This window comes from Lipophrys pholis, assembly GCF_963383615.2.
Source record: "Lipophrys pholis genome assembly, chromosome: 5".
Taxonomy (NCBI): domain Eukaryota; kingdom Metazoa; phylum Chordata; class Actinopteri; order Blenniiformes; family Blenniidae; genus Lipophrys; species Lipophrys pholis.
In genome coordinates, this window is record NC_137628.1 from 29,929,373 (window position 1) to 29,948,862 (window position 19,490).

At 41.1% G+C, this 19,490-nt stretch overlaps 1 protein-coding gene across 1 annotated transcript; it reads right to left on the reverse strand.

The window, feature by feature from the left end:
* Positions 1-29: 29 nt before the first annotated feature.
* cusr (Copper-only SOD repeat protein) lies at positions 30-13,111 on the reverse strand. Its single transcript, XM_080464058.1, has 10 exons — positions 12,772-13,111; positions 8,828-10,913; positions 8,279-8,378; positions 7,114-7,191; positions 6,755-6,859; positions 5,893-6,025; positions 5,647-5,761; positions 2,514-2,638; positions 1,416-1,496; positions 30-1,049 (listed from the first exon to the last, which is right to left on the reverse strand). The coding sequence occupies exons 1-10, from the start codon at positions 12,809-12,811 to the stop codon at positions 955-957; spliced, it is 2,958 nt and encodes a 985-aa protein (XP_080320184.1). The 5' UTR covers positions 12,812-13,111; the 3' UTR covers positions 30-954.
* Positions 13,112-19,490: the final 6,379 nt, after the last annotated feature.

Consider the following 19,490-nt stretch of genomic DNA (forward strand, 5'->3'; position numbering starts at 1 on the left):
ACCATCACACAAAAGCACTGGACACTACTGGTAGTACCATTACTTTATTTTGCCAGCTTCTCCACCAAAATGCATTTTCTAACTCATACATCTCAAATGCACCACATAAGTTGCATTTTAAGGTCAATCAATAGATTACATTACTTTTATATACTCCCAAAAAAGTTCATAGCAAAGTTGTCCATTTTAACATTAGCCACTTGTGCAGTTGCAAACCTTTCCTAGACTTTCCTATAAAAGCCAAACATGTTCAGGAAAGGAATTAATGGACAGTTTTTTTTAAAACACGGTAAATCATTTAAAAAACACAAAGAAGGCCTTGATAAGATATACTGTCAGTCCATGACAAAAATAATGTCCTACTGAACCTTGTGCAACCACGTGTTAAATACAAAGATTCATTAAACTGGACATTTGCACAAGGCATAAACATTTTATTCACAATTTGATATTTACAAAATCTTTCAAATAGATACATAAAAAGTGCATACATTAACAAAAAGTCTGAAGATCTGAGAGCACATAACAGTACCCCCCCCCCCCCCACGTACCACCCCAACAAGAACACATTTAAAAAAAAAAAAAAAAAAAAAAACATTACTCGGAAAAATAATTACAGTAAAACGATAATGACAAGTAGGGTTCAGTGTTCAGTGATAGAACGCGATCTCCTCCACCATCAAATGACAGAACACCTTTAAAACATGCAAAAAATTACATTTTAAATGTTGAAAAAAGGCCTACTTTCCTGAACAGAAGAAAAGAAAACGGTTATAAGTAGGGTACCCGTTTAAAAAAAAGTCTCAACTGGGACTGGTGGTATTGTCTTGACAACCAGTAACTGTAAGAATTTGCTTGGTGACCATCGTACCACTTGGTGGACTACATTCATCATAATCATATTCACAAATTTACACTACAAGGATCCATGCGACAGTTGAAGGTTTCACGACGTTATGAAGAAGAAGTCGCCGGCAGCAGGTAGGCGGCAGCAAACGTCAGGAGAAGGAGAAAACCTCCAGGCACACCTACAGCTGCACTCCCCGAGGCTGTCATATCGAGGAGAGCACAGGTTAGTCAAGCCATGAAAGAAACAGTCCACAGCTTTCTTCGATCTTTAAAAAAAAAAAATAAATGTGTAAACAAGGACAACCCCACCATCAGAGTACAAGTAGGTTCCATTTGAGTTTTTGGCTCATGTGATTTTCATATCGCTTTTATTAAATTGGCAGCATTTCATCATTGCCACAAGTAATATTAACAAATAAAAGGGATTAATTCAGTAACACAAAAACACTGAACATTCATTTTAGATGGTTGAAACCATTCAACAAAACTGCGAGACATTTTCTTCACACATGAACGCCGTCATCATCCTCATTGTGCACACAAAAAACTTAAAGCCTTATACTTACTTCTACATTCAGAAGCTCCAGTGAAGTCTCCCAACTGAGTGCTGTTTTGGACCGAGTCCACCAAGGCAGTGCTCATGTTCCCTTTAAAATAAAAAAAATAAAAAACGTAGCACAATGCTTATTTATAATTCAAAAACCACACCACGTCATAAAGCATAACTGGCCAAAGGTTGCACAGCCGAGGCTGAATTCAAGGTTAATTATGGGAATTAAGTCAGAATGCAGTTCTCCAGGTGTTAATCGCGCAAGACGTCTAAGATGATGTTGGAGGCAATTAGAGGATTGCGATTATGCATATTCTAATAAAAGTTTAATATAAAGAGGATCCTTCTGGGAAACCATCACATTCGTAAACACTCCAACTTGTGGGAGACTTCTGGGCGTATAAATGCCCGTCCTGTGCTATATAGTGTGTGAAACCTCTTGACAGACACTCTTCTGTTTCCTCCCCCGGGACCAGAGGAAGGGACAGAAAATGAGATGCACAGACACTCAACCCCAGTGTCAAGTTACTGAGCAATTTTTCAGGTTTTCAATGCCCATAATTGTTCATCGTCACCCAGCAAGGTCCCAGAGGATTTATACAACCAGGCCGTCTATACACTTGCGTGCCCGTCTGATGAAAGGAGCCTGATAAATTGAGAATCAGAAAATCTTTGTGTTGGACACTACAATGCCAAGTAGCTTTGGCCCCCTTTGAATGCAGCCCCCGTCCATCTCAGTCCACCTTTATTGTGTTAATTGTCAGAATGCAATGAGATTTTTTTCAAAATGACAAGTCCTCATTTTGAGAAAAGTATAATAGTTAATCACAGAGGACTATGACCCATCCCTGTATTTGATGACTTATGAATTAAAGGGTGGAGGAGAATTGTTGAATGCTTTGCAGGCCAAACGACTTAAGCGTTGAATGAGTTTATTGCATTTTTTTGGCAGGGTGAGATTGTTATTTCCTCACCCACTATGACCATAATTAAGTCTGCGGCAACACCTCTGTTAAGAACCTCAACTGCATCTTGGAGAGTGCTAAATTCCATTTTGCTTCCTCGCTGGCATGTGGAAATACTGGCACAACCTTAAGGACGGTCGGGTTCTTACCAGAGATCATGTAGTTGACTTGCTGACACCGTCCCTCAGCGGTAGACACGGGCGACATGGGCAGGATGGTGACTCTGTCTGTTCCAATGCTCAGGATATTTGCAACAGTCATGCGGAATTCATACCTGTGCATGAAGAGATAAAGCATCAAGTCTGTGGTCATGTGGTGTTGAAGTTCAGTGCACGTACTAAAATAAAACCCATGTTTCAAGCTTGGTGGAGTCGTGCTTTGAACCTGGCAGCACACATGGCTTCAGCAATCGATCCCCTATGGTCACACTGGCACAAACACCAGGAACCTCCTGCTGTCCACGTGAAAAACCAGTGATGCTCGATGATGTTTCATATATAAATTACCACCAATTGCGACAGTGGCTGGTAGAAAGATGTACAAACCAAATCTGTAATTAGCGACAGTGAAACTAATGGTCTAAGCACATGTTGGGAGGTGGTAAAAGCTATAATCACACAAGGGCCTGAATACAATCCAACTGGTCAGCTTTGTATTGGCAGGTCACTGACCCTGCACGAGACGACGCCTCGGCTTCGCCCGCAGTCGGTATGAGGAAGAGTTGTTCTGCAAATCAGCCAAACCAGGCGTCATGAAGGAGCAGTTTGTTTTACATCGTTGATCCTTCCTGCAGGTGATTGATGGTAGATCATTTGGCCATAACTTATGGTCATGAGAACCTCTGGACGGTTCAATTGTGATTTTTGAGTGACAACACCGCCTCGCACACCTGACTGCTCTTAGTACTAGATTTAGTTTTAATTCAAGTAACCGAAGCTATTGCCTCCAAATGTGCTGTAGGAAATAAATGGATACATTCTACTTTGTAATTCCCTGGAGATTTGAATGGAGTTACTAGTTGCCACTTTAAAGTGTCGCAGTTACTTAAATAGTTATTAGAACTAAATCTTCTAATTGTCCTTCTTGTCCGATGCATTAAGGCGCCATTCAGCTGTCAATCACAGTGGCCCTTTTGATCCACATGTTTGATTTCCACAATAGCTACACTGGATGCCTTCGCCGTGGCAGCCTGGACAGGTAAGAGTTACCAGCGGTGACTCGCAGCAGTGACCTATTTTTGGTGGCATTTGAAGGAGTGAATGACTGAATACAGACTTGCTCATAGTTGAACGTTGTGATAAGTCAGCGCTGCGCGAGTCAGTCCAACAAACCGTTGACTCATTCCATACAGCCCAAATCCCCCCCCAAAAAAGGATTAATGAATGAAGATAAAACAAGTTAACCAACATTCAGAGGGCTCCTATTCAGGTAATGCATTGTTGATTTATGGGCTTCAATATCTGAGGTTTCGTACTGGTATATAGAGCCGAGAGGCTAACTGCTGCCCGACGGAGCAGCAGAGGGAGAAGGCAGAGTTCCAAAAGTTAGTTTAATGGACTCGGCGCCACAATGAGTCACTGAAGCGATTTGGTTCATTGACGTCAACGCCACACTCTCAAAAAAACACCAAAAAAAAAAAAAAACCATGTGCTGCGGACTCGTCCATGGTGAGGCTCCATCGTCATACGGACACTCGTCCCACAGTAGCACGATTACTTCAAATCCCGAACACATGCACGTTTAGGAATTAAAAATACATCTTTTCCAAATATTCTTTGTCAACTATTCATGCAACATGATTATTGAAACTAACATTTTAATGTGAAACAGGAAGTTTTAAGTTACAAACTGAAACTTGGCAGAAGACGTGACATTAAAGTTGATTTCAGGGTTAAGTGTTGAAAGCAGAGATGTTACTGTAAATTTCACTTCCTAACAACTCATTTCCAGCACTACAGGTAAGTTCAGAGCCCACCGTCAAATAGGTTTGTTTTTATTATTGGACTTTTGAAGCATTTCCATCATCCCAGTCACACGTTATGAACTTGTTTATAGTAACTCTGGTGTATTTGAGTAGATTTTCTATGGAGGCAGTACCTTTGCGATACACTACAAACATTAAACAACAAAAGATGCAATATGTTGCTAAAAAGATGTTCTGTGGCTACAGATAAAAATAGAATTTCCTTTCAAGCTTGAGGACTAAAGTTCTCTCACTACAGTGATTCAGCCAAAATGTTTTCTCTAGAATAGTTTTGAAACAATAACCAGACCGAGAAAAAAAAAAAAATTACCTGCTCAGCAAGTTAGAGGTTTCCATCCATCCTCAATACTGTTTCATTCAATTCATTGTCTTGGAAATCAGCCGACAGCTGGCAAAAACAGACTACACCCTGGGCAGGCCACTACACCCTGGGCAGGCCACCACACGCACACACTTACGAACAATTTAGAACCTCCAATTAACTCCAAATGTAGTTTGTTTTTGTTTTAGACTGAAAACACACAGAAGTAAAAGCAAAAGATTTTATAATTGCTAATGGTAATAAGCAGGTGTATCCACACGGTACACTCAAGTTACCAATTATAGAGTGTTTGTGTGTACACACACGTGCACGATTGTGACCCTTAGCACCACCATGGGAAAATGTATCGGCATAGGAAACTACTACATTTCACTTGTGTACAGTTTAGACCGGTAAGTTTGATTTCTAAAGTTAAATTTTATTGGTACTTTTGACGTTTTAAAGTCTTGTTCATACTCATATTTACAGAAAATACTTGAAATGTCCTTAAGGCATTTCTACACCATATGCAGTTACACATAGCACTTAATATACACACTTCCTTTTTCCACTGACATCTGTACGGTATTTTTACAAGTGCCCTTTTAAACAATGATTTATGCTGCATGTTGAACACCTGAGATAGAATTACTGTTCAGGAAGTAATGAGGGAAGATGAGCACTATAATCTTGTATCTTAAGGCACCAACTCAGAGAACCCAGGCCTGTATGAGAGAGTTGAGTGTCTCTCGGCTGAAGCCGGTGCGACTTCACCAGATACCCGAGAACCTTCTGCTCATGCCTGCCAGCTACCATTTCTGCTCAGATACCAAATAAGCAAAGTATTGATGTCAGTGCCTCTGTACACAAGCGTTACATTACTCCAGATCGTCTTTCACTTTCTGCCTGAGGATGTTCAAAAGTCTCTACAGAGCAAACTTTGCTTTTTTTTTCCCCCTCCATTGAAAGGTCATTCAGTCTCGTTTGTGGCGCTCACCGGCTGAAGTTGGCCACGTTGGGAAAGATCAGCTCTCCTGATGGAGACTCTGGGACGATGTCGGCACAGGTGAGGACGTTTTCTCCGTCCATCAACACCAGAGACCTGTGCACCACTGAGAACACCCGGGGAAATACGAGACACAATGGCTTGGTCACATTCACAGTAAATAAACTCAATCAGTGCAACTCCTCGTGAAGTTGGATGAGCATGTTATTGATAAACCAATTTACAAATCTCTTTCACCTGTGAAGTCTCCAGTGAGTTGGATGTTGCTGTCAGTGAGGAGTTGTCTCTGGCTCAGGCTGATGCTTCCATGTCTTGCAGATATTTCCCCGACGACGCAGCTCAGCGGGTTCTGCAATGAGCAGTTGGGAGCCTGAAGGAAGAAATGAGGCACATCACATATAATTAACCACAAACGCAGATCGTTTCACCATAATGTTGCTCAGATTACAAGAAGTTCCTTCATCGTTTCAAAGTTGTATATAGAATTTATCTTGTAACTATTTGAAACAAACAACCTCTGGAAACTGGTGTTTAAAGTACTTGTATGAGATTATCTATTTGAAAATGGGGATAATAGAAAAAGAATAGGATCGACATGTTCATTGTTTAAAGGTAATGCACCTTAATCTCTGAGAAAGAAGGGAGTTTCCTTGTATGGCTGACTGGCTGCATGCTGTCCTAGAGCGTTCTTCTCTCATATAAAACCACATCCTTCAAAAATGTATTTCCGACGACAATAATTTTCCATGTTATGATGAAGAGCTGCAGGGATAGATCCAATGAAGCGGACGCAGCATTCTCTAGTGTTTCGTTTCAGCTCGTAGTTTCATTTCACAGTCTGGCTTTGCATGGTTACTTGTTTCGGTAAGAGTTGGTAACCCGAGAAGAATTTAATGAAAGCAAAATCAAATACGATCCTTTTCAAATACATTTCCTTTATTCAGACTACTATAAAGAGCAACACCACCGTGCTGCAGATGTTCCACTTCTCATTTTCACTTACAATATGACTAATCTTTTCCATTAATTCTTTTTTCTGCGGATTGTTGAAATCCACTGCTTATTGAATCAATAAAGAAATAACAGACTTTGCTCTTACCATTGAGGTCATGTTGAAGGGATTGTATGTGCCTCCCAGACCAGTGCACAGGCTGTTGCTGGCGTTCATCCGGTACCTCATGATCAGCATGTTGGCCATAGACATCTGCAAGAACAACATTTACTTATTTGATCCAATACATATGTATTGCAATAACATGTCAAGGTTTCCACATGGAACCACCATCTTTGTGGCTGCGTGTCATCATTTTTCATAGAATTGCACATGTTCAGTTTTGTTTTTTTTAAGCAACTATAGAGCTGAATAGATTTCCTCATCACATCACTGGTCCTGAAACCTTAAGGCAGTCAGTCATAAGATACTTACAAAGATTCATGCAATACATAAATAGTACTCACAGTTCGATTTGAAGCCATTTGAAGATCCACCTCCAATGTAGTATCACTGCTGCTTCCATCAGGAAAAACTTGCTGAATCTGAAGTGACAGGAATTAGAAAAAATAAATCCTATTAAATTTAATCAATATATTTTCACATTCAACTGGAAGAGTATTAGCTTTTGCTGAAACGTGGAAAAATGTAAATATTATCTCAGACTATTTTGTTCATTGATTAGACAGTTTTTCCTTCTCAACGTCTCTTCTGGAGCCATGGAGGCAGTGCAGGGCTCAGTATGGGGGCTTTGGAGGGCAGCTGACAGAAACAGCTGCTCTGTGAGCGACGTTCCCGGTTCAGGATTCTCGTTGTGTCCCGAGCCAGCAGACGGATGCTAAGCTAAGCTACTGATCTTTTCCGCCACAGCTCGCTATTGCAAGTCGTCATTAATGAATTCACTGTCTGAACAGCACAGAAGTACACCGTCATGTTTTTGTGGCAGCTGGGCTCCTGGCGAGGCAGCGAGAAACAACGCGAGTGCTCCATCTCTACCAGCGAACACATAGCCACTCTGGAAATGTTGATATTGGTGTCATTTCACACCAATATTGCAGTCTTGGCAATACTTTTGCACTCTACTTATTTTCTCCACTAGCCAGGTTTTTGAGACGCAGCTCTGCCAAGTCAGGAACATTGAGTATTTGCTGACGTTTGCTACCTGCAGATAAATATGAAAGACAACGCATACAGCGACAATAACCGTTTGAAAAGGAACGCTGCATGATCGTCACATTTTAACAAACGTTAATACATATGATTTAAAACTGTATTTTGTCAGAGTCTGAAGTTTTAAAGTATCCGGATGCGATGTGAGGTGTAGAAAGCAGTGACGTCCTACATGTGCTCGGGCCAAAAGACACACGAAGATGAGCCGTGAAACCAAGTTTTCAAAAACTTGTTAAAGGATTCTTCATGGCCTACTCTTTTACATTTAGATACTTTGACTCTAAATGTCCAAGTTTCGTAAAGACAGTTTAGTAATTTATACTTAAACGGAGAGCTCAAAAAAGAAAAGAAAAAAAGTGATTTGTTGGGCTACATGACAGCAGTGACCACGCATCGTTACCGGCCCCATAAAGAGTTAAATCGTTTGACATTGAGAAGTGTTTGGAAGTGTTGGATTCTCACCAGTCTCACTGTACCAGCCACCAGGGTACTGAAGGAGGCCTTGGCCATGACCATCTGTCCCTCTGGGTTCCGAACCGCAGAGACATTAGCACACCTCAATCTGCAGTGAAACAAACATAAAACTATTTAAGACAAAGGATGAGCAAGAGTCTCAAAATTCTGCAGGATTAACTGTGTGCATATTTTAAGCCATGATATTGTGTTGAGTCATTTCTCATGAATAAGGAACCCAGTCAGAGTCTCATGATGCAAAACATATCCTGTAAGTAATATCCTATAATTGCGCCTCAATACGTTGGAAAATAGAATTTGTGATATTGAGGTAGTGAAACATTTTGTGGACAGTTTCCATTTCGGGCATGTTAATGCAGCATATCAATAATGTAGATTGATTAGCCCCACTTTCTGGTAATGTGTACCAAAAAAAAAAAAAAGGGCTCAGTGATGCAGTATCACTAATTTCCTCATGAAATACAAGAGTATATGGTCAACCTTCTAATGAAGTATTTTGGTTTCTTATTTCAGTTTCAATGGTAAACGTATTCTCACCTTGATCCATTGGTGTAGTGAACCACCACTGATCGCCCCACGATGCTGAAAGGTCCAGTCAACGGCATGTCAGGATCCATGTAGATGGCATTGAAGTCGGTTTGATTGGTGAGCAGCCCAAACTTCCCACTTATGTCCCCAATCTCATATTGGTCCACAGTGCCCATTCCAGGGTCTGGGGAGTTTGAGATGTTGAAGCCTAGGGGGTTGTAGTGGCCCAGAATGTTTGCAGCTGAGCAGGGGTCTCCGCCGTCAGATCTGAGAGGCAATATATGGACATGGTAACCTCCAGCCAACGAGCTGAGGTTCCTCAGGGACACGTTCAAAGTGGTTGGGCCTTGTGGAACAGCTTGGGAAAAATAGATTTGGCCGCTTGACATTTCAGGGCCACGCCAACTGCCCAGCTGTGCCCTGGGTACCCTCATCATTGTAATATTGGCACATGCGATCCTTGGTCCTCCTCTATCTGGGGCATGAATGACTACAGAGCGACCAATAACTCCTGACATAGACAACCAGGAAGTGACATCAGTGAAGAAATATTTTGCTTCCACTCCTCCTATGTTGGTGCCAAGATCAAGCGTGCCATGTTTGCTGGAAAGGTCTCCCACCTCACAGGATATGGGACGAGATGACGCACAATGGAGGGCATAGCTGCTGTCGCTAGTGTTAACTCCGAAGGGGTTCCAGTGACCGCCTGCTGTGCTGCAGCGCGTATCGTCGTCGTCCCTCTCGGACATAATTGGGTAAGTGTGAACATGCCAGTTGTGGTTTCTGGTGGGAGTCATTAAGGCATTGCCGTATGACACGTCCATAAAGATGGCCACATCAGACAGAGGGTTGTCCACCAGCTGTGTGAACCAGACCTCACCAACCACATTTCTCCGAAATGTGGCTTTACCAACGACCACGTCACCCGGGTAACCGATACTGGTGCAAGCATACCTGTCACCACCCGGTTGGTGAATTACAACAGAGCGGCCTACAATGCTCTTCTGGCCAAACAGAGGGAGATTGTGATCTGTGAAGGTCATCTGTACGGCATCCTGATCTTTTAGGGACCCATGCTTGGAACTGAGATCACCAATCTCATACAGGTCATGTGTGGAGCCAGGCATAGTTGGGTACATTGGGCTACTTGTGTTGACGCCGAATGGATTCCAGTGGCCACCAAGACTATCGTTGGAACACCGACTTGAATCAGTCGCCCCAACTGGAGGGACAGGAAAGTGATGGACATGGTAAGTACTAACTCTCTTCTGTAGATTTGTCAAATTCACTCTCAGCTCTGTCAAATCAAATGGGGAAGCCTGAACAAAGCTAATGTGTCCTTGGATCCCCATCATGTTCATAACTGCACTGACCTTTTTCTCCGCTACGTCATAAATCCTAGCACACTTGTAACCAGACCCCATGCGGTAGAGAAGAAACCGAATCAAGGAAATGTTGCTGGCGACATCGAGACGGGATTTCTGAAGTTGTAATGGGGTACCAACGTCTACAACTCCAAGTTCGGTCAAAGCTGTAGCATCTACTGGGCTTGCAAGCAGCATGGCACAATCTGTGGCACTACTTGGGGAACCAAAGAGAGTGACGTTTCTTTGGGAGGCGTTGACCTGACCGATAGTCATCAGATCAGTCAGAATTCTTGGATCGGTGTTGTCCCCGTTAAGGCGGATATAAACATTCCCTGCAATATACTCGGTAAATCTGGCTTGTTTAGTCAAGGGCGTCAGACCTTTACTGACAACTGTGCAAGCTTTAGAGCCATTACATGTCTGCAATACCAGAGAAAGGTCACGGAGGTTTGACCTTTCCTGGAAGACTTGTGACACATTGACCTGAGCATTCGAAGAGGGGTCAGCTGTGAAGTTGAAGACGCTGGAGCCGATATTCGCTTCAGAGCAGGGATCATCAAAATGGCCGAACATGACGGGGAACTCTGTGAGATAAACATTGACCGACGAGCAGGACCCAACACCCGACACATTGAGCACGGCCATCCTCGAGGTGGAGTTAAACTCAACCAGCCCCATGACTCCACCCATGTTGAGAGGGGCCATGAACTGAGCACAGCCGATGGAATCTGTAAAGAATGACAAGGAGGAACCAGTGATAAGAGTTAGCCATTACCATCAAATCACAAGAAATGAATGTAAAACGACAAGGATTGATGTTTCACAAGTGTCTGACATCACACCAAGTCTGCAGTAAAAATGTCTTACATTTGTATCTCTTAGAAATATAAGAGCACATGGAGATTGATCTTGACCTTAAGCTACCAAAATTAAAAGGGAAATTTGCATTTGCAATATTTTGCTTAGAAAGATGGAAAAAAACAAAAAAAAAAGTGTTAATGTGCTGCCCAATTCTATAATATGCATCGAATTTCTCCCTCGTCATTCCGTATTTCACATGTTGCATGCCACACCTCGGTGCTGCATTTCTTAGCTGTTCACTTCCTTTTGTAGAGTTCAGCTTGTACCGTTTCAGTTTCCTCTTTTCTGAGAGGGATTCATGTTTCCCTCAGCGTCAAGCTTTAAAAATGGAAAACCTCCCAGGATTGAAAGTTAATTTTTTATTAGGGTTTTTGTGTGAGGCACATTCAAAGATTTTCTTGTATTACTATGATTAAACCTAATTGGAGTCTTTGTTGTGCATCACTTCATAGTTTTAATAATAGAACATTACTTGACTCATCGCCACAAAACTTTAATGCACTCACCAATTTGCAGTGAGCAATAGTGACAGAGTCTTTGATCGTACTCCACGAGAATGGAGAGGGGAAAAAAAAGAAAAAAAAAGACTTCTTTTTGGAGAAAGTCACTGCACAACTTTGACAGTCAACATATCACATAAAAGAGAGAGTAGCTCAAGGGGCATTTCAAGTAGAGTACTCTGCAAGGTTGAGTACTCTGCCTGAAAAAGCTGAAACAAGTCAAACAGGATCATTGATAGTGCAAGTTCACATTTCAATGAGCACAATTCATTCCAGCATTGTGTCTCACAATATTTGGCTGATCCATCAGAAGTTCAATTTCAAATGCCATTTAAAAAGAAAGTGATATTACAATTAGAATTTCTGGTTTTTGTTGAGCTTCTGTCCATTTTGAATCACTTTATGCATACCTTGACTATGACCCCTACCGAGGTCATAGTCAAGCTTGGAGAATTTATTATTTTTTTTTAAATCCCTCATTGTAATCAGGTGTATTGTGACCGAGACCGAACCTGCAGGACCAAAACTGGACGCCCCTGTTTTAAAGTGACTGAACTAAAAGTGTCACCAGGATTTGAGAACCAGATGTACTCTGGAAAACACACAATGATATAAAATTATTTTCTCAGAGTAGATCCTTAAAGCATTATTTTATTTATTTTCACTACGTGTGGACTTAAGTGTGTGTGTGTGAGAAACATGAAATCTCTGATCAGATATACAAACTCTAACAAACAAGGATCAATTTATTTGAATGAAAGAAAAGGTAAAACACCACTTCAGGAGATATGAATCTCTCTGACCAACACCTTCTTGGCCTACTTTCCCAGGTGGGAGTGGATTTCTTGTGCACCCTGGAGAGTTCACTGATCCATTGCAGACAAACACCAGAAACAGTCACTTGATTTGAGGCTTTTTCCATGTGTGAAGAGATGAAGCATACCTACTTAAACACCATAAAGTCAATCCGCTTCTTAAGAGTATTGTGCCATTTGTTTGCAGAAGTTAAGCATTATAAAGAATGAAAAGCTAGGTTTACCTAGTCGATGCTGGCAATGTGCCAAAAAGTAGTTTGCATGTTAAAATAAAAAGAATTCGAATCCTCCCTGCAGAGAAAACCTAAACCAGCAGGATCTCTGGAGGAGGTGGTTTTAAACATTGAATCACCCACAATTTCCTTGTGGTTTTACTGGAAAGTTAAATAAAAGACTGAAGAAGTACTCACCCACTGCCACAAACAGCAGCACAGCTTGGAGAAGGCTCATGCTGGCAGATGTGGGCAAAACACACAGCAAACTATCTCAGGACTAAAACACACAAACGTCGACTGAAAATGAAGGTTCGAGGAGGTCACGGCTGCGTGATGACGGTGTGCCGCTGCTCTTAGCTGTGTCATGTGAGAGTGGTTTTTGAAAAGTGTGTCGCCTCCCGTTTTGTGTCTTTTTATCAGCTGCAGCCTGCCTGAGTCGGCCTGTGATTGGACGGCAGGTCGGCATTGTCTCGTGTGGGGAGGGAGGATGAATATTTGGCAGCCTCAGGAGTTTGAGCTGGCCCATCCCTACTCTGACTCTGCTCTCTGAAGACGCACACAGTTATTGGAAACTACCTGTTGATGACTGGGTTCACACGATTGGGAGGGACGAAGACTATTCAAAGTAATAATCTAGGGGTTATAAAATGGGAATGAGCTTCATTTGATGGATGAGTGACAGGAGAATCAATTTCAATGTTTCCCTGAAATGAATGAAGGCGCCACGGTGAAGCTCTGCAGAAAGCCTGACGACGAGCCAATCATTCCGATCAGGTGTGTTGAAGCCTTGGCACGCTGAAGCCATGCAGGATCAGGAGTGTCCATCTCTGCTCTGCGCCCATCATTCAGACGTTCTGTGGCAGCATGAACCGAAAGTCACAACACACACTGACATGTCGGCAGGCTTCGCATGACAAAACTCTATTTTACTTTACTTCCCCTGTTCAGTTCCTATTTATGTCTCTTCATTTTTCCCCTTGCACAGAATGCTTCAGCTGTCCTTGTGTCAGAGTTGAGCTAAAAAAAGAAGAAAGAAATAAAGAAAGAGTTAAAAATAGCATTGGCCTAACAATAGGTGCCTGATGGCCCATCATCGGGAGCTCTTTATGGTGGTCCACACAGCTATTTACACATATTAGAGGGTCGCTGAAGTGGTCCAGGCCCTTCACTCGGCTTGTTTAGATCACTGATTGCAGCAAGAGCCTGAAATATGATGTAGCTGTGGCCCTGCACTCAAACACAGGTTCTCCATTTGAACGTGATGCACACGTCTATTAAATTAGAAATGGCAACCACTTTTAGGTCCAAGATTAATGAGAAAAGAGTGTCCTTAATGAGTTAATCCCCTCGCAAGGTGAGTACAACTCAACAGAACAAGGACAAAATATCATGATTTTCCTCATATGTTATTGGACTGATGACTAATGATAACTATATTTCAGAATAAAAGCTGACGAGAGAAATGTCACCAAGCAGCTTTAACAGGATTGCCATTTCCCCTCACAGCTTTTTGTCTCAAGAAAACAGAACTATGTCATTATGATGCCAGTTCTATGGAACGTGAAAAGAGAAATTGATAATAAATAACATTTGGCTGAGACATTTCACCTGGAAACAGATTCTTCAGGCTGTAATTCAAAGACAAACGGTTGAGCAATTGTTCCAGTAAGACACACAGAATCATTTGAAATCTTGTCTTCGTTTAGACTCATATAAGAGTTTGAACAATAAGATTTGATTAACTAGTTGAACTTATTGCCTCTGTTACACTGTGCCAATGAGTTCATGTCTTTCGTATTTATTCTTTTACTGTCATACTCTTATGCTTCTGTGATCCACGTTCTTATATCACATCGCTTCTTCTTGTATTGTCAACATTTCTATTACCCAGCGAAGATTTCTCCTAAAGGAGACCCGTGACCCTGATTGATCATCCTTGACCTTAAAATACAATTCCTACCAGGATGCAGCAGGTTTTAAATCAAAGCATTGAGGTTTTACGTCATGGAGGGACGGAGGAATTCCAATGAAGCTGCTCACGATGAAAGTGTGGCATTGTGGCTGGGTACGGGATCATAAAGTCACAATACTTTGTACTATCATACCAAGACGACGTGACAAACAAAGACAAATTATGAGGACTGGGAAGTACGCGGAAAAGTGCCAAAGAAAACATGAAAGTATAGTGATGTCAAACCCTGAAAACATCCTACAATTAAAATGTATTGTTCCAACTGAATGGATGATTGACAGTGTCACTCATCTCACTACATTTCTACATTTTTTCTTCTCTGGAACAATACTCTGGAAAAAGTTTTTTTTTTTAACGGCACCTTTTTCCTGTCGTTGCGGTTTACAAAGCCCTGAACTGTTTAGAACAGGGATGTCAAACGTAACGCCTGTGGATTAACAAGAGGCTCTGATCTGGAAAATCACCGATAAATTTAAAGAATTTCAAAGAAAACTGATTTTTTTTCCCCCCCTAAGACCAGTGGACCCGACATAACATGGACCCGAGCTGAGATATCGGTGATGCTGCCATGAAAGCTCATTGCTATCAAACTACCCTCAGAGGGGGAGTTTGTAAAAACACCCAGAATGCAACAGTTGTAGGAACGATTCATTTTTTGTTTACATTTAACTGCACTGGCTGCCTGTGTATCAAAGGACTTCAGAATGGTCCTTCTGCTCTAGAAAGCTTTGAAGGGTCTCGGCCTAAATCATCTCAGATTGACTTGTAGAAGATCAAAGCTCCAGACCTCTGAGGTCCTCAGGAAGAGGTTCCTACACTGTTCCTACAGTCAGAAGAAACAAGGTGAAGCAGCTTTTAGTTCCTACCTCCTCACCTGTGGAACAAACTTCCTGAACACCTGAAGACTGCTGACACACTCACTTCATTCCTAGATGCACAGACTTTCCAATAAATAATACATTTGACTGACTTTAGTAAATTTATCTTAATAAATCTCTTACCTTATTTATTTTACTTTGAATGCTGTTTTTAAAAATGTAATGCTTTTTTAAACCCCCTGAACCGACCACAACCACTGACTGACTATGGCGAGAGAGTGTATTCCAAATTGAAATATTCACTTTTGAAGCTTTAATGTATTTCTTTTACTAATATATTTCTTATGTCTTTGTAAAGTTTTTCTGTATTTCGTAAATTTCTTTGATTTCTTTGTAAAGCATTGTGAAGTGTTTGAATGGTGCTCTGTAAATTAGTTTGCCTTGCCTTGCCTTAATTGTAGATCATTGGCTTTCTGTTAGAATTGTACCAGTTTTGCCTCCGAACAGTTTGGTTTTATGGACATATAAAGATTTGCATTAGGCACGCTCTGCGTCACGACAAATAAACGCTTTATATTTAAAGGTTATAATGAGACTATATCACAGGTCCCCTGAACTAAAACCTGTCTGACACCGCCGGTTCAAACTCTGAGATCTTCTGTTATATCGCGAACCGTCCAAAACTCTCGGCTCAGAAACAAACCTGCAGACGCTGCTTTCAGTTTTTATGCAACAAACATTTGGAAGAAGCTCCCAGAAACCTGCAGCACGGACTAAACTGACGTCTTTTAACGCGAGGCTGAAGGCTCGGATTTATGCTGAACTTTGTCTTTAACTATTGTTTTGCACTCGTTCAATCATTTTATTAGAAATTCTTTTTTTTTAAAGTTTACTCATGTTCCTTCACTTATACAAGCTCAAAAACAAAGTAGAAAATTAAATCCCTTCCCGCCATCTCTTCTATAAATCAAACATTATTACCCTGAAAGCAGAATTTATGACAAACCTGTTGTTTTGGTTAAATTGAAGCGTTAAATGTCATTCCGCACCTATTAAGTAATAATTTTCAGCTGCTGCTGAAATAAACCGATTTTAAGATAGATTTAAGTTAAAAATAATAATAATTTCTTATTGTTTTTGTACATTTTCTCTTTATCATATTTACTCGTACAAATATTATCTGTATTTTTCTTTCTTTTCTCCAACAATCATCATGAAAATCCTTATTAAAATTAATTTTGTGAAGACGATAATACTCACATTCATTAGACAATCAGAGGTGAATCATTACAAGCACTCACGTTGCTGTGATTAAGTCACATTTGGATTCTCACACCAACTTTTCCAACCGCTAAAATCATAAATTGCGACTGTGAGTGTGAACACAGTTTGAATTAATATCAAAGCCCTTCAATCTGCATTACTGCAGCCAAATGGTTTTTGTTCCGGTTAGAATTCGGTTTTATATCTGCATTTCTTGCCATTTTGTATATTTGGTTTGAGCCACAGGATGGTTGAAAAATACACGAGCACTTTTCCAGAAAAGTTGTTTGCACTTTGTACTTTGGATTGAATCTAATGTAATCAATGTACCGGTTGAACTTGAGGACAAATTTCCAAACTTAAAAATCTGAAGTAGCATGAAATGGAAATACTGGAGTGCAGTGTGGGTTGGATAGTGTGTGGAACAAAATGCAAACATATTTATTGTTAACGTTGTCACGAGACAACTTCCAGTAAGGCCTTCGGCCTTTCAGGCCACATCTTCTGATAATTTATGTGACTCGACCTGTCTATTCTGTATGTCAGGTATTTCACCCACCCTCTGCAGTTTACAGGAAACCAGTACAAGGCCAGGAGGACTTTCAGTAACTCTGAAGTCTTTCATTGGTATGTAATTGTAAATACCACCCAGGCGTGTTTGGGCGTTACCTAAAACAATGCAAAGTCTTAAACAATGAGACGATTGATTGTTTGAAAGTACTTAGCCTCGATTTATCTAGTGTTACAAGTACTCTCTCCACGGCGGCAGAAATATAGTCTGTTGTTTACTTTAATGTCCCCCACTTGATATTACTGCCATGACTGATAGACAAAAGTGGTGTGGTCTGCAGATGATCTGGAGATGTGCAGCTGACAGCAGAACCCCGGCGCTCCTGATGAACAGGTCCTCTATCAACTTCAGCTTCCGGGACGACAGTAATACGCAGTACCTTCATTTGCATCATGATTGTTGATTGATGAATTCTTTGAAGGTCGGAAAGTATGTCTGACTGTACTTCTTGAACTGCCTTCATCTCCATCGCACTGAGCAGACGTTCCACTGCTTGATGCTACTCAGGATAGGATTCCGAACGTTCTGCGTGAACTTCATCACAGAACATTTCAGAATATTTATACTTCAGAAAATGATTAACTTTGACACCTTTTTTTTTTTGTGATCAAATTTGTATTTGTTTTATGGTAAACATTACAAAAACAGAGATTTAAAGAAAAAGAAAACAAAAATGAATAAATAAAAACAAAAAAATACAAACGCATATTATCAAATATCGTGCAAGATGTACACGTACATGCAGACATGTCTGTGTGTACACACATACATATAATGAATTGATCCAAAAATGAATAACTCACAAAACCTAACTTAAACAACTATACTTGAAGTTGGCATTAAAAGCCCAGAAAAAGGCTAATTAGCTCATATATACAAATCTGTGCAGTAGTTTTGCTTTAATCTTGCCGACAGACAGACAGACAGACAGACAGGCAGACAGACAGGCAGACACAGACAGACAGACAGGCAGGCAGGCAGGCAGGCAGACACAGACAGACAGACAGACAGACAGACAGACAGACAGACAGACAGACTGTTTGATTCCGCCTCTACACACAACCACAGCCTCTGCCTCACATTGAGTTTGGTTAATAGTTTTAATAACATTTTAAAAAGTTGTGTCTGATCTTTTCACAGAGTTTATCAGAGTTTATCAGAGTTTATCAGTTTCAATGATTAAAACGACCCACAAATATTTAACCCTCGCTGACAAAGAGCCACGATACGACAGAGCTGCAGGAATTTAGAATTACTGCCGCTTACTGATTGAAGATAACGAGCTTTTAATTCTTTAACCTTGAAACTGATATAGTACTGCAGTAATTGTGACTGAAATAAACTTGATTTTATTGAAGTTAAGTAGAGCTTTCCTTATTGTTGTAGAAACAATCACTCTGAATTCTACCTTGTGTTTTAAGACTTGTCTATATAATGTGTGTGTGTGTGTGTGTGTGTGTGAGACCTTGACCAGCTATCAGTTGCTCCATTATCTTATCACCAGCTGCTACACAGGGTTGAACTCAGATTATAGTTTGAACATGTAAAAAAAATAATAGATGAAATACAATTACCTGTATTTTTCCCACGGTTGTTTACTGTAAGACTAAATGTTATATCAACGTCGACACTGAGAACTTTGACTGGGACGCGCGTTCAATCAGCTCAACACGATGAGGTTTTCATTGATGTCACACCTGGCAGCACATCTGGCAGCCGCCTCGTCCTTCTCCATCCAGTTTGTCTCGTATTCTGACGGAGGCGAGGTGGAACCTGTTGTCACTGCCACGAGGAAGTTCATTCCATCATTTAACTGCTTGTGAAGACACGATAACCAAACGGAGTTGGTATTTAAAGATAAATAACGCTGAGGAAAACTTTGTGAGGCCGACAATTAATTTTTTAATTTTTTAATTTCCACTTGAGTTCCTCCTGCAGCGCCAAGCAGTGGAAACAGACCCGGGTGCAGATTTGGCTGCTGGACTTGGTCAACGTGGAGCCAAGAGGCTTTGTGATTCCAGTGAATCCGTCATCATGTTAAAAAAAAAAAAAAAAACTTCTGAATTGTGCAGCGTTTCGCCGTTCCACTTCGGCGAGCAGCAACATGATCATTGATGTTCTCCAGTTGTTTACGCCATCAGACCTTCAGCTCACTTTGTCGTCCATTCAACTGAATTCCTGACCGATCAGATTATCCGGTTCACGGGAGGACTGGTAGCGATCAGATTGAGGTGCAGGTTTACAATCAACACACTGATCAGTCCCATCATGCTTTGCGCTCTCCGCATGC